Source organism: Bos taurus, chromosome 12 (genome assembly GCF_002263795.3).
Source record: "Bos taurus isolate L1 Dominette 01449 registration number 42190680 breed Hereford chromosome 12, ARS-UCD2.0, whole genome shotgun sequence".
NCBI lineage: Eukaryota > Metazoa > Chordata > Mammalia > Artiodactyla > Bovidae > Bos > Bos taurus.
In genome coordinates this window covers 13,003,512-13,019,709 of record NC_037339.1, presented here as the reverse complement: position 1 = coordinate 13,019,709, position 16,198 = coordinate 13,003,512, and the positions used below count along the sequence as shown (strand labels likewise).

General features: G+C 41.6%; 1 protein-coding gene across 1 annotated transcript in view; it reads left to right on the top strand.

Moving 5' to 3' along the window:
- EPSTI1 (epithelial stromal interaction 1) overlaps positions 1–4,349 on the top strand; it is a 100,008-nt gene extending 95,659 nt beyond the window's left edge. Inside the window, exon 11 of the mRNA XM_002691775.6 lies at positions 3,804–4,349. Within this exon, the coding sequence (XP_002691821.2) occupies positions 3,804–3,812 (9 nt within the window). The 3' untranslated portion in view covers positions 3,813–4,349. The remainder of the gene's footprint in view (positions 1–3,803) is intronic.
- Positions 4,350–16,198: the final 11,849 nt, after the last annotated feature.

Below are 16,198 nucleotides of genomic sequence, written 5' to 3'. Positions count from 1 at the left end.
ATAGAAAGGGCTTCCCTGGTGGCTCAGATGGTAAAGAATCCGCCTACTGTGCAGGAGACCTGGGTTTAATCCCTGGGTTGGGAAGATCCCCTGGAGGAGGGCATGGCAACCCACTCCAGAATTCTGGAGGCGAATCCCATGGAGAATCCCGTGGACAGGGGAGCCTGGCGGGCTACAGTCCATGGGGTAGCAAAGAGCTGGACACGACTCAGAGACTAAGCACACATACACAGAAAAACACTTGGGGCTGAAGAGTAGATGACAGGAGAGAGTAAATGAATACTCCATGGGCTGCCATGAGGGGAATAGGGATGTGGGAGTCTGGCTTCCCCTGACTGTTGATAGGTCTTAGGTAAGTGAGCTGTGAATCTCCACTTGGGTTCCTCACAGATAGAAAGAGAGAAACATCACTTTCTCAGGATATGATGTGAGTGAGGATGACTGAAGATTCCTTACTAAGACGGGCATACCCAAGTCCAGTGTGGTCACTGGCTTTTCACTTGCATGAAAGAAGCAGTGACACAGGCGAAAACTTGCCCAGGTTCTCATCTCCACCTCACTTCACTGCAGACATCCCTTCCTCTGTGTCTGCTTTTCGTTATGGCACAGATTCTGTCTTCTCTATCCACTGGGGGGCTTTATTCTAACAATGCTCCTCCCTCTCTCCCGAACTATCACATGAAAATTCTCATCAGCAGAAAATGTAAATATTAAATTATATTGATGCCCATTTTCCTCTTGCTACTGTCCTATTTCTTTGTTCCCCTTTAGAGAAAAACTTCGAGGGATTTGTCCTGTTTCCAATTTCTTTATTCCCTTTTCTCTTAAACCCTCTCTAATCAGAATTTAGACCATCTCTGTCTAACCACAAAGTTCTTCTTGTGGTCACTAACATTATCTACATTGCAAAATCGAGTGGTTATTTCTCAGTCTTCATCTTTTGACTGATTAGCCTCATTTGTCATGGTAAATCACTGCCTCCTCTTTGAAACTCTTTGTTTACTTGGCTTCTGTACTCTCCTGGGTTTTATTTCAGTGACCACTGCTTTCCAAGCTCCTTTGCTGAATCCTCTCTTTCTGTCCTCTCCACATTAGAGTGCCTCAGGGATACATCTTGGACTACCTTCTTTACGTTCACTTAAGACCTTCATGGCCTCATTCATTCTCATGAAATTAAATACCAATATGCTTTTTACTCCCAAATTTCAACTTCCAGCCTCCATCTCTTCCTCTAGACTTGCAGATCCATTTTTCTACCCAACATCAGTACTTGTGTATCTGATAGACATTTCAACCTTAACATGTCTAAAACTTCACCTCTGATGCCCTTGACCCCACTTCTCTGTCTGTACTTTTTCATGTTTGCATGACTGACTCCTACACCTCTACAGCTGATGCATCAGCAAGTCTCCTTGACTCTTCCTTCAAAATGTATCCAGTCTTGCAGCTTCATCCACCTTCGCCACTATTATCATGATCCCAACCACCATCATTGCTCATCTCAATTCTTGAAACCATCTCCTAGATGGTGTCCTTGCTTTCACGCTTCCACCTAGAGTCTGTTCTCAACATGAGACTGAAAAATAAGTCATCTGCTGTCACTCCTTGGCTCAAAGCCCTCCAGTGGCTCTGATGACTCCAGAGTAAAAGCCACAGGATGTCTATTACTCATCCTTACAGATGCTTCAAGACCTAGAGCCCACACTACTCCTCGGGCACTCTCCTCCGACTGCCATTCTTCCTCATTCCTCCCAGCCACGCCAACTTTCTTTGGCTGTTCTCTGAATACTTAAGAACTGGCTGCTCCTTTTATACTCTTCTCCAAAACATCCAAATGATTTGTTCTCTTTCAGGTATGTTCTTAAGTTCCAAGGATTCCTTGGCCATCCATTTGATGCTGCCACCAGACTCCTGCAATTCTCTTTCCAGGCTCCATTTCTTTTTTCTATAGCACTCTGCAACTTCTGGCCTAATTTTCTAACATCATTTTCTTAGATGTTTTGTTGATCAATTACTATTATTCTATCCTTGTGATAATTTATGTTCCATATTCCATCAGAGCAGGGCTCTTTGACTGTTTTGTTCAGTGGTATATCCTAAGTATAACACAGTGACTAGAACTTACCACAAGGATAGGAAACAGATAGCTGTGGCTGAGGGTTACCAAAACGAAATTTAGAACCAAATGATTTGAGACACTTAAATGATTAGATATTGAATTTAAGATATCTATGTATAAAACATTTGGAATAAATATTGACTTTGAAATGATACACAAAAACAAGAGACAAAGACAACAAGGAAGATTCAAAGAGAGCAAAGTAGAACTTCTAGGAAGAAAAAATTATAATCTTTGAAATTAAAGTATCCAATGAATTTATAACAAAAGGAATACAAATTAAGAACTAAACCAAAATACCACTTCTTATCTATTATTTGGCAAAATACAAGAGATTGACAACATGCTCTATTTGCAAGACAGGGGAGACAGTTTCACACTTTGTAGGTAGGATTCAAAATGATTTAAATTGTATCTAGGTACTGTTTTCCCATAAAATAAAAAACAGGCCTACACATATTACAGAAAAGTTTTACTAAATGTTCAAGAAACAGATTATTCCAAGTGTCCAGAATGTTTTCCTGATAAATGAAAAGAAGGGAGTATTCTTCCAAAGGATTAAGCAGGTGAATGTAACTTAGAATCAAAACAAAGACTATATAGAAAAAAAAATCATAGGCCAGTCTCACTCATAAACATAGATTAAAAAAGTCACAACAAAATTTTCACAGATTTAACAATGAATTTTTTTAAAAAAGCATAGTATGTACTTATCTCAGAAATTTAAGTTTGGCTCATCACAAATAAATAGAACCAAAAAATTGCCAAGATAATATACCACATAAATTATAGGAGAAACACCTATAGATTATAGGAGAAACATCTCAACAGATACAGAGAAAGCATTTGATAAATTTCAGTATTCATTTGTGGTAAAAAATCTTTAGCAAACTAGGTATAGAAAATAAATTTATCTAATACAAGGGATGAAAAATCTATAATGAAAACACATCCAAAGCTTTTCTTTGAATCACACATAAGATGTATCTAAGGTAGGATATTTAAAGAATCAGTTCAGATGATCATTTCTCTGATACCAGTAGGTGAGACCCTTTGAGATGCTGTGGAAACTCTGAATCCTGTGTCTTCAAGGGCAGTTAAGCATTTGCCATGACCCATGAGGCAACCTGAGATTTTAGTTTCCCAGAATGTTCGAGCAGCAGTAGTCTGAAACCTCGGTGGACCTTGGGCTGGTAGTCTGGGAGGCTTGATCGAGATGACATGACTGTTTGCACATGGAGGGAGGAGGGAACTCATTTAAGTCTGTCTCCTTTCCTCCAGGTCCCCTTAGACGTCACCTTCCTGCTGTATAATAGAGTGCTCTTCCACTCCACACATTTCCACTGAAGTAGCTCTGCTCTGTACTGTATTTGCCCTGTCCTTGCTCTAACTGTGGAGGTGGGGTGACAACATTTGTGAACACTGTTAGTTGTCACCCGTGTTAGCCTGTCTCTCAGAACACAGCTGATGAGCTGTCACTCAATAAGCCAACGCACTGTTGACAGAGACCATCTTGTGAGTCAAAATGGAACTTGAAAATTAAATCATTTCACTGGGACTTGAAATCATTAAAAAAATAGTCATGTAGTCAGAGTGTTTTTTGGAGGAACTTCATTTTGGATTTACAAAGGCTTTGAATTCTGTTTTGTTGCTGGTGCTAATTTTCGTTTTCTTTTTCTTCCAGGATACATGAGAAATATTTGCTTATGCCTGGCCTTTGTCAACTGACCTTGAAAAACCACACGAGATGTTTTTCTTTCTTGCAGCTTTGTTCAGCCTCACTGTTTTTTACCTTGACTCCAACTACCCACCCACTCAGCTGAGCGGCTGAGGATAACTGGTTTCTTCTCCCTGTCATTATTTATGCATATTTGTAGGCGCAGATTACTGAACTCATATTTAATCTCTACTGCTAGTGAAATGCTGCATTATTTTTCTAATTGGTTTTGCCTCTTATTGGAAGGATAATTACAGCCATGTTAGTAAGCTAGAATAGCAGGGAGTCACTTGATGCTTTCAGGTTAGTGAGAGCTGTGGCTGCTGCCTGCCTGTCTGTCTCTATAAACAGCTAATTTTTTTCTGCTTCTCAGATCAGGTTTGGGAAAGCTCTGGCACCTTTAGATTTGTATCCCTATTTTCTTAATTCAGGCTACAAATGTGACCAAAATAAAAATCCTTTATATGCTTTTAAACAAATTTATAAATAAAATTTGAACTGCTTTTGTATAAATGGTTTGTGTTTGTTTTTAATGAAAAGCTCTTGAGTTTTTCTCTCTTGTTTTTATATCTTCTTTACAGTCCATAGAGATCAAATGTAGTACTACAATCACTACTGGGTTTGGCTTTGGTTTTGACTTATTAATACTGTTCCTCTAGTTTTTGAGAGTGGGACAGTTCATTTCCTGAAAGGTCATAAAAATCAGCTGGACACACATGTCGATACCACATGTGGTTTGTGGGTGTTTTAGAAACTTGTCTTTGCTCATGCAACCTAGTTCCTGTTACTAGTTCAGTAGGTTTTCCTGTTCTTTTATGACCTTGAACCAGTTTGTAGACCTTGGTGTGGGAATTACTGGTTTTCCACACTGTATGGTCTGGCCACCCCCTCTCCTCCCACGTTACATAAGAGAAGCATTGCAGCATTGCATTAGTCTTAGAATGAAGGTTGGAAGAGTAGATAATTTTTGGAACTGGACAAGAGCAGACAATACTGTGCGACATTAAGAGCTCTCCTGTGTTACCATCTGCTGCATTGCAAGTGACTTTCCAAACGTGTATTTGGAGAAACACTGGGATTTCAGGTTCTTGAACCAAGACTGGTGGGGGAGGGCTCACAGAAGTGGGGTGAGGGTGTGGTCCAGAAAGCGCTGCACTGGGTGCTGTGACGGTGGTTGAGAGCAGACGGTACTCAGTGTTTCTCTGGAGTGAGTAATGCAGACACTTCTGGTTTCCCTCTCCTCTGCCAGCCAAATCTACGTTAGTGCTGTTGACAGTAATATAAAATGTTCAGTCCATTTGAAATTTTTGTCATTGCCTAATATGGGGACAATGAAATCCCTCAACCTGGCCTGGAAACACCGCCAAACTGATTGTAAATGTGTGAATGTTGGAGGCATTTTACTGCAGCCGTTTCAGGCCTACACCTGCCAGCCTGGCTACCTCACAGTCCACGGTCATGCTCTGGTTTTTCTGTCTAAGCTTGGCATTCTCATTTGCTTCTGTTTCCCCATGTGTAACCAGGACTCAATATAGGGGAAAGAGAGGCTTTCACACTTTGGGGACTCTCGGGAAAATTGGTGTCAATTTCTCTTCTATTGCCTGCCATATCCTGCATTCCCAAAGATTTTGTTCAGGTATCTGGTCTTGTTAAAAAGTTGTTGGGCAAGTATGGAAGATTGTGACTTTATGGCCAAAATTCTCTAGACTACATATGGGATGATACACATCTTCCTGAAACAATTCTCTATGCAGGCAGAAGTAACCAGAAAAGAAGCACGAGTTGCTGTGTAAGGGAGCCTACTATTTTGTTTTTCACATTTAATCTGCTCTTGATTGGAATACAATTTGACTTATGAGTAACCCTGGATAGGAATTCCAAAGTTCCAATTACCCTTTCTATGCTTTTAAAGTACATTTTCTATAAAAGAGAATAAAAATGAGACAAACTGTTACAAAAGTAATAGGTATGTGTTACAGAAACATTAGACATACAGATGAGTAAATTATAAAAAGAAAAAATTAGTGACTTTTTCAAGTTTAATTTGCTGATCTTCACAGCTTAGTATTTTGGTATGCATCCATCAAGATATTATCAACATGTATATCAAACTCCCTGCAATAAAAATCCTTACAGATACTTGTCTAATGACTGGATGAGGACAAACACTTTTAATTAGAACTGGTGATTTAAGGGAATCCACATTTACTGGTATTTTAATATATGTAGTTTAATTACTTTCCCAAAAGTTGACTTCAATATTTATTGGCACCAAAAGTATGCTCTATACTCTCCTTAATCCTATTACTAGTTTTAAAAAATCTTTGCTTACAAGCTGAGTAAAAATTTCATTTGGAGAGCTTAATCCCTCTTTTCTTTCCTTAGGTCTACTGGTCATTTTTTTATCTTCTTTTGTGTGTATGTGTGTGTAGTTGATTTATAAAAGATCTCTCTGTGCTGAGATATTATGTTGGAAATACTTAAATTTTTATAAATCTTTTAGTATTATTTAGTATTGGAATTTAAACATTTGTGTATGGGAACCTATTAATCTTTTTCCTTTGTGGTTTTTCTTGGTGTTATGTTGATAGATTTTAAAGGCAGAAACCCACTCAAAGACCCATCATAAGAAAATGCAGGACTTCTCGTGGGTATGGTTATGAGTGATATGGGGCAGAAGGTCAAACTCCATTCATAGCACAGATGTGAGCTCACAGATTTGTTTTATGTATTTTTAACACTAAAGATATATTTCTTGTGGTCCCTAAACACTTTGTTAGCTTGAAAAAAATTAGATTCCTTCCACAGATTGATTTTGTTAAACATGATAAAATTCTCTAAGCTGCTTTTTAAACCTGAATATTTGTCTTTCAGAAAGTATCTATAGGAAATTACATTATATTAATAGTTTTAGTAAACATAGAAATACTTCCCTCTAAAATAAAGCACTTGGCATTTGTAAAAATGAAAACTTCAAGTTAAAATTCAAAGTTTTGGTAACTCTGGCTGAAAGTTTGTAATTGACTTTAGGAAACATAAATCATAAAGACAGTGCCTACAGGCTTAATTTTAACTTCCAGAATATTCAACAGATGGGCTGTGATGAGCTAGACCTTTTCCTATGAAAGGGCATTTTGGAGCTTTGGATGCTGGAGGAGGTAATAGATACTGTGTTAGAACTGTTAACAGATAGAAGAAAATAGTAAGAAGGCTGTGGGCCTTTTGCTTTTAACCCAATGAACTAATGCATATAGTAGGCAGCTCCATAGATGTCCAGGAAATGACTGGAGTGATGTATAATACACTTACATGAGCAAGAAAAAATATGCCTTTTAAGTTACTATAAGGATTACAGAGAGAATAAGTAAACGTTCGGCATTTCTTTCAGGTAGAGACTGTGTCGGAACTCTTTTCTTTTTGGAGAGTCCATTGTTTAACGGTGGCATTTAAAAAGGATCATAGAAAGAGGATTTTTTTTTCTCACAGAAGCATATACTCAAAGCTGAGGGTTTTTAAAGGCATATAAAGGCAAATGGAGGAAAAATTTTATTACATGTATTACCATGTCATTGTGCCATCTGCTTGGGCAGAGGATACAGGGCGACCTATGCTGTAACACTCACATCCCCTTGTAAGCTGATTACTATAATCCCTCAGAGCTGCATGCCTGTGCTCCAGCCTCCTTTACTTCCCTGAAGAGCACTGCTACAGCTGAGCTGGAGAAACTGTTCAGTCAGTCATCAGAGGGCAGCCATCTTATTCTCTACAAAATGTTACATGATGATCAACACTGAATTATGAACTGATTAGAATTTTTAATTTTTGCATTTTAGAAGCCAGAATGGTGCTAAAATGGAGCAGAAAGTGTGCTTTAGTCATGAGACAGTAGAAACAGATGAAAGAGGAATCTTTGAAATGGGACACTGTGAATTAGGAAAAAATCAGAAATCAGAGTTTAAATACAATATTTATATTCTAGTCTGATTTGAATATAGCACCATGAAGACCCAAAGATAAATGGTACTGTTCCTGTCCTGAGAGAATGAAGTGGTGAGGATAGACAAGGTTATGTGACCATAGTAAAACCCCACATCTTAGTGGACTGGTAATATCTGTTTCTTGACTACGTTATATTTCAAGCATAGGTCAGCAGGAGGTTCTGCTCACCTTTGTCCCTCAGGGAACCAAGCTGATGAAGCTTCCATTTCCTCATGTAAGGGGAAGAGACAGTAGCAGTGTCGTGCATGGGTAATTAAAGGCTTTCTCAGAAAATGGTGCATGCTATTATTGCTCATATGTTATTGATGAGAACAAATCACATGACTATGCCCAACTTTTAAGGGAGCGGGAAATATAATTCTGCAATATTCCAGAAGGAGGAAAAGAACAGGAACGTTGTAAATAATTCTAATGACTACCCCTCCAAATGCACTGTAAGGTTGAAGAAGCAAGACCCATAAAAACTTAAGACATACATATAAATGCAAAATGATAGCAGAAGCTCTGTCCAATTCAAAATTGAGTAAGGGACTACTATATGCCAAGCACTGTGCTGGGTATGGAAACTATAAAATGTACAAAGATAAACACACACACATACACACACACACAGAACTTAGAAAAAACGAGTTAGCAACTATGTAAAGCAATGAGGCAAGAAGCGTAAGACGTGATGGATATCAGAGGGCTTTGTGTACCATATCAAGTAGTTTGGGCTTTTGAAGGGTTATGAGCAGGGAATGGACCTGATTCGACTTTGTTTTAAATAAATCATGAGAGATCTCATGGAAGATAGATTTGAGGGAGGCAAGACCAGAGGCAGAGCAATCAGTTACAGTCCAAATGATCCATAATTAAAATCCTAAGCCAGAGCACTGACTAGAGATGGGGAGAACAGGACAGGCATCTGTATTTTTTAAAAAAACCAGCACTTTGTGAGTGACTCAAATGTAGAAGGAGAATGACAAGTGAGAGATGAGTTTTCTATTTGTAGCCTGGGTCTCTAGTTAAGGAGAGAGAGATGAAGATGGCAGAGTAAGAGGACATGGAGCTCACCTCCCACCAAGAACATATTTCTAGCCTGGGTGAATGTGTTGATAGTGATGTAACCACAGAGACAAAATGTGTGGTATTTCAGAAGATGGGGAGCCCTGATGTAGTCAATAAAGAGTTTTAAAGACTGTAGATTTAAACTTGGTGAGCTCAGGGACTTTGTCTTGTTTAGTGCTATATTCCCAGTGCCTTGAAAGGTGCCTAGCACATAACACGGAGAATATTTGGTAAATGAATGGATTTGATGGAGGAGTAGGATTTTCAGAGATTAAGAGAAATAAGTATCATGGTGGTTGGTGGAGGATTGGGTACAGAGAGAGAGAGAGTAGGGGAGCTACCTTGGGGGTTCATACAATTGTTGCTCAGTGTGAAAGGAAGTGGGAAGATCAGAATGAAGAGAGAAGAAAACTTCTTTTTTTTTTTTAGAAGAAAACTTCTCAAAGAGTTTCTTTTGATGTTTTGGGATGTCTCAGAGCTAACTGGAGAAGGCAATGGCACCGCACTCCAGTACTCTTGCCTGGAAAATCCCATGGACAGAGGAGCCTGGTGGGCTGCAGTCCATGGGGTCGCTAAGAGTCGGACACGACTGAGTGACTTCACTTTCACTTTTCACTTTCATGCACTGGAGAAGGAAATGGCAGCCCACTCCACTGTTCTTGCCTGGAGAATCCCAGGGACGGGGGAGCCTGGTGGGCTGCCATCTATGGGGTCACACAGAGTCGGACACGACTGAAGTGACTTAGCAGCAGCAGCATAGCTAAGTGACCAACCCCAGGTGTGGCAGTCAAGGTTTGGAAAGATTCTTGGGACCAGGCTATCAGACTAAGCTAGTCAGTTCAGCCCCTGCCACTGGCAGCTGCTGGCACAAACCAGTGCTGGCTTTGTCTATTTGTAATTCAGGAAGGTTGCTGGTGCTGCCAGTCTTTTAATGCCTACATACAGATCGTTAGCCATGAGCTGAAGCATTTGGAAAAAGAAAGGAGGACTTCTGGGCTGCCAGGAGACTGGACAGTCTAGCTGCTGCTGCTCTGCTAAGTCGCTTCCGTTGTGTCCGACTCTGTGCGACCCCATAGATGGCAGCCCACCAGGCTCCCCTGTCCCTGGGACTTGCCAGGCAAGAATGCTGGAGTGGGGTGCCATCGCCTTCTCTGAGTCAGCTGCTAATGTTGGAAAACTCTCTTAGCTCCATATCTACCTCACATTCTGTACAACCTCGGTGGGCTAAATGCTCTTCAAAGGTAAACAAGGGGATAAGGTGAGGGAATGGCAAATGCTAAATTCGAATTAACTAGAAAAAGGCTTTAAGGTTCAGTCTTTCAGTCTTCTTCCTCCCTTACTTTATCACCATTCTACAGACTTACAGACACCATGGACTCTTACAGGACTCACCGGTCTTCCCGCCCCACCCCATCCAGGCATATCTCATTGCCAAAACAACCAATTCGACTTCCACCATGTCTGGAGCAATCGCCCACTTTCAAGTTATTGCCATCCACTTGACCTGGCCCCTCGGTGTGTTTTAAAGCGACCACTGTCACAGAGAACTGCCTGGTCCTCCTGTCTCCTGCACCTCACTTCCACGGTAGCATGGGAGCGGCGGGGATCTTGGGGAGAAGCGACTGCGTCCTTCTAGGATTTCTGGAGCCCGGCAGCGGCTTGCAAGTGCGCGGAAGTCGCTGGTTCTGAAGGATGACAGTGCCGGGCTCTGGAGAAAACGTGCACGTGAGTTTCCTCAGCTACCTCACCTAGGCAGGTGGAGCTCTGATACTTAGGCTGCCCTCCCTCTGTAGCGTCAGTGAGGACCACCGCAGAGAGGCGGTTCCCCGCCCCACGGTGGCCGGGGGTGGGCAGGGCGCAGGATGACAGCCGCGCCTCCCTTACCGTCTCAACCCCTCGGAAAGCTTGCTCACCGAAAGCACCATGGCCACGGGGGCCTGAGGAGCTCCTTGCTGGGAACCGGAGCCGACGCCCCTACTCGGCCTTACGCCCCTCAGGACCGATACAGAGTGCTCCCAGTCACCGCCCAGGGCCAGGCTGGACGTGCTCACGCACCAAGGCGACCTCCTGGCCCCAAAGCCCACTTGGCAGAGGACTTCTCGCGAGACGCAAGCCGAGTAGGCCTCGCGAGGCTGTCCGCTGTATCCGAGGAACCCGGGGGAGGATCGGGGTCGGGAGATGAGAGGATTTGGCTCCACGCAAGCATCCTTGCCTTCCACACACCGTGGACAGGTGGGGAGGAGAGGCAAGGGGCCCCGTGCCGAAAAAGAGCTGCTGGGTTAGCCATGGGGTTGTCTCTGTCCTCTGGCGTGGCCTAGGCCAGTTCTGGTGGGACATCACTTCGATTCCATCCATCCGTGGACTTCAAGGTAAAGTTAAAAATTGCTATAATCCAGCAATCCTGTTAGGAAGTATATATACCCAGAAAAAAAACCCATAATTCAAAAAGACACATGTACCCCCCAATGCTCATTGCAGCACTCTTCATAATAGCCAGGACGTGGAAGCCACCTACACGTCCATCAAGAGATGAACAGATAAAGATGTGGTACATGTATACAATGGAATATTCCACAGCCATAAATGGGAAGAAAGTTGGGTCATCTGTAGAGATGTGGATGGACCTAGAGTCTGTCATTCAGAGTGAAGTCAGAAAGAGAAAAATACTGTGTATTAACACATGTGTATGGAATCTAGAAAAATGGTGTAGATGCTCTTATTTGCAAAGCAGAAGTAGAGAGACAGATGTGGAGAACAAATGTATGGATACCAAGGTGGAAAGGGTGTGGGGGCTGAGATGAACTGAGAGATTTGGGATTGACATATATACAGTATTGATGCAATGTGTAAAATAGATAACTAATGAGAACCTACTGTGTAGCACAAAGAACTGTATCTGATGAGCTATGGTGGCCTAAATGGAAGGAAATCCAAAAAGGAAAAGGGGGGATGTATGTAAACATATAGCTGATTCACTCTTCTGTACCGCAGAAACCAGCACAACATTGTACAGCACCTATAATAAAGTTAATTTTAAAAATACTTTTTATATAAAGTGAAAAGTAAACATAAAAAAGAATCAGAGTAATTGTGTGTTAGTTGCTTCAGTTGTGTCTGACTCTTTGCGACCATGTGGACTGTAGCCCACCAGGCTCCTCTGTCCATGGGATTTTGAGGCAAGAATATTGGAGTGTGTTGCCATTCCTTCCTTCTCCAGGGGATCTTCCTGACCCAGGGATCAAACCCAGGTCTCCTGAGGCTCCTGCATTGCAGCAGATTCTTTGCCGGTGAGCCACTAGGGAAGCCCTCTCAGAACCCCCATCAGAACTGAAAGATTTCCCCCCCAACCCTTTAACTCACCCCCTTTAATCAGTTTCCTAAAACACATGTATCTCAAATAACATGCTACTGTATTTTTCTGAAGAATATGTTTTTTTCCCCCATGTGGTCTTGCTGTGTTACATTTTTGAAGAAAATTACTTGAAATTTTCTTTAAAGTTGCATTTTAAGGCTAATAAATTTGAAATGAACCTTCAATTGAGCTTCTCTATAGACCATATTATGTTGCAGAATATACTGTCTCTAGCATACTTAATAGGATCAAAACAAATTCTAAGTGGATGATATTCTCAATTCTTAACGTATTTTCAAGGCTACTTTTGGCTTCCATTTAGAGTAACTTTCTTCAGAGAGTATTTTTACAAGGCAATGCTTGTCAAATTAGTTTTCTTTATTTTGCCAAGTTTATATTTTTCAAATTTCAGTTCTCAACTTTACCCTAGTCTGAAACAGAAAAAATAGGAGCTTTGTTAAAAAGTTTCTACAATTTGAGATATTCTGAAGTGCTGTTATAGAATTTCAAAGTTAAATCTTGCACATCATTTGATTTGTTCAGAACAAATCATTTAATTTGTTTAGTTCTTTTGTGGGGACAAATTTTAGTGTCTTGCTGTCTTTATACCTTGTTATCAATAATTGGAAGTCTGAAAAACTGAAGCTTTTTGATCTTCCATTCATTGATGATGTTGATAAATTTTCCAAAACTATTTTGAAAAAATATGGACCAAATTTAGAAGGCTCACTTATAAAGAATTTAACACCATTGTTGGGCACTTAGCTTGATTTACAAAATATTTCTTCAAAGGCTTAAATATGTCTAAAATCCTACTTATGGCCACCAGAAAAGAGAAAAACACATACTGCTTTGTTTTCAAAATCAGATTTTTCACAAAAAAGTGTGGTTCAGTTATTCTTACTATGTATATGATATAATATTTATAAATTTCTATAGCTACCTGCTACCGTTTGACAAGTTGAGTGCAGGATAAATTATGTTGTACCACACCTAATTCCAAGCACATTTCTACTCCATAAATTTCTTTAGAAAGAACATGGTTTTGCCGTGGCATTGTTTTCCATCAAAATCTGTATTTATATTATCATGTGAGGATAATGTTAGTATGAACTTTTTAAACACTGAATTTACAGTAGCAATGATTCATTTAACTGAGTTTATAATGGCATCTTGCTCTAGTAATGTCAAATGTTTTACTCTCAACAGGGTGAAATTCCATATGTTTTACTTTGGTACCATGAATTCTATTTGAAAAATTAAACCATTATTGAAAAAACAATCATTTTCCAGTATATAGTGTTTGATTGTTGTTTAGTTGCCAAGTTGTGTCTGACTCTTTTGCCACCCCATGCACTGTAGCCCATCAGGCTCCTCTGTCCATGGGATTCGCCAGACAAGAATACTGGACTGGGTTGCCATTTTCTTCTCCAGGGAATTTTCCCTACCCAGGGATGGAACCCTGGTCTCCTGCACTGGCGGGCAGATTCTTTACCACTGAGCCACCTGGGAAGCCCCATAGCATCTGATTATACTCATGTAAAAATGGCATCATTGAATTGTTTGAAACTTTTTTCTGCATTTGAGCCAGTGCATTAATAGCCACCTTCACTTTATGTATGTGCACAAGAAAAATGGAAGAAAGTTAATGTTAGAGAGTTAATGTAGAGGAGCAGTTATTTCATCTAAAAGTCTTGTTTTGCTGCATACATTACCCAACTGTGTATGTTGGGTCATTGTCTTCAGGCAAAATCTTTGGGAGGTGATATTGGTGCCTTAGCATATTTGTGTCTTCTGATTTTTGTGGGATCAATGGTATCGTATAGTCCCCGTGGTAGGTGGTCAGTTTTGATAAACATTTTGAAGTTTATAAGTTTGTCATCAACTTTCTCATGAATGAAGTATTTGATTTTTGATTAAGCAGTCCTTTTCATTTTTTGAGCCCATTAATAGCAATATAGTTGTTGCCAATTTTTAAAGTATTACCAAATAAACACGTAGTAGTTGTAGATTTATGCAGGGTATCATTAATGTTATTAGTAAAAACACCATAGAGCAGTTAGAGTCCTTTCTATTTTCTCTGTGACAGAAGACCACTCAGTCTTTATTTTCCATAAGTATTTCACATACACCTGGTCTTGTTTTCCACTGAGTGCACAAATGGTGACCTGCTGACAGCCGGCATCTCTCAAATTCAGACAAAGGTCACCTCACAACTGGCTGGTATCCCACGGGGCCAGGGGAGGCAGCAACATCAATTATTTCTCCATTTCCCAGATGAGAAGGAGCTGTTCCTATCTGCCAGTTCCCTAACACACTTTTTTTTTTTTTTTTTTGTTAAGTGAACACCTCATAAGCTGTCCTGGAAAGAGAAATGTTAAGTTGTATCGCAAGTTGTATTATCCAGAAGCTGCTGCTGAGAGGAAGTTTGGGGCTCAAGATGTTTATTTGGGAACAGCACCTGTGAGAGGACGAGGGGAAAGCAGGACTGGGCAGAGGGAGCTGTGCAGCCGGGATGCAGGCTTGACAAGGCCTTGGATCACCTGATTGGGGTTTCTGGAGCAGATGTGGCCCATTAGAATGTCACCCATTGGGTCTGAGTGGGCTGGATATTTATATGCACACCTCACCTGGTCGGGCTTCCCTGGCGGCTCCAGTGGTAAAGAATCCATCTGCAAAGCAAGAGACCTGGGTTCGATCCATGCGTTGGGAACGTCCCTTGGAGAAGGGAATGGCTACCCACTCCAGTATTCTTGCCTGGAGAATCCCATGGACAGAGGAGCCTGGCAGGCTACAGTCCATGGGGTCACAAAGAGTCAGACACAACTGAGCAACTAAAACTCACCTGGTCACTAGATCACCTGGTCACCAGGTCTGGGCTGTCCTAGAAGGGGCATGACGTTTGCTGGGGCCACTCTCTGCAGTTGAGGCACACCCTGAAGAAGCTGACAGCTCGAGGCCACCTTGCTCACTGCAGTGCCCACAGCTGGGCAGCAAGCCCTTCTTTGAAGAGGCATCCAGGCATCACTTTGTCCACAAGGTGTTGGGTCTGAATAAGATCAGGCAAAGTGAGATATGTTGTTTCGGCATCCTTTGATCTCATCGGAGTGAGAACGCACTATCTTTATCTCATACACTACTGGACAAGTCCATGGTAGGATGTGAAGGCACCAGATGGTGATTGCCAGAGGCCATGGACTGCTAAGATGGAGATTGGTGTGCAGCAGTCTGTGAGGGAGTGTTCTCGGGATTCATAGCTCCGGCTAAAAGACAGAGGATTAGGCAGAAGGAGAAGCTGGCTTGGGAGATAGCTTCAGCAGAGGCCAGCCCCATAAGGAGCTCTGAAATTAGTAGAGGGGACCAGACATTTATACTTTCACATAAATCAGTCACTGGGCATAAGTGCCCTGGGAAGGACACCTCACGGGGCTTTCTGCCAGAAGCCCTCTTGGCAATTGGGGAACTCTTTCAGTTCTGAGAGGGTTCTGAGAGGGCTTCCCTGGTGATTCAGTGGTAAAGAATCAGCCTGCAATTCAGGAGCCACAGGAGACGTGGGTTTGATCCCTGGGTTGGGAAGATCCCCTGAAGGAGGGCATGGCAATTCACTTCAGTATTCTTGCCTGGAGAATCACATGGACAGAGGAACTTGGTGGGCCATAGTCCATAGGGTTGCACAGAGTCAGACACGACTGAAACAACTTAGCACACCCAGGGATTCTGAGGGACACATCAGAGCATCTCACTGCAAGTCTACTGAGCCCTGGCTGACTTTAATGCAAATAATAATTATAGTGATACTACTACTACCACTAATCTTTTGGCGACTGCATGGCCTATACAGTCCATGGAGTTCTCCAGGCCAGAATACTGGAGCCTTTCCCTTCTCCAGGGGATCTTCCCAACCCAGGGATCGAACCCAAGTCTCCCGCATTGCAGACGGATTCTTTACCAACTGAGCCAC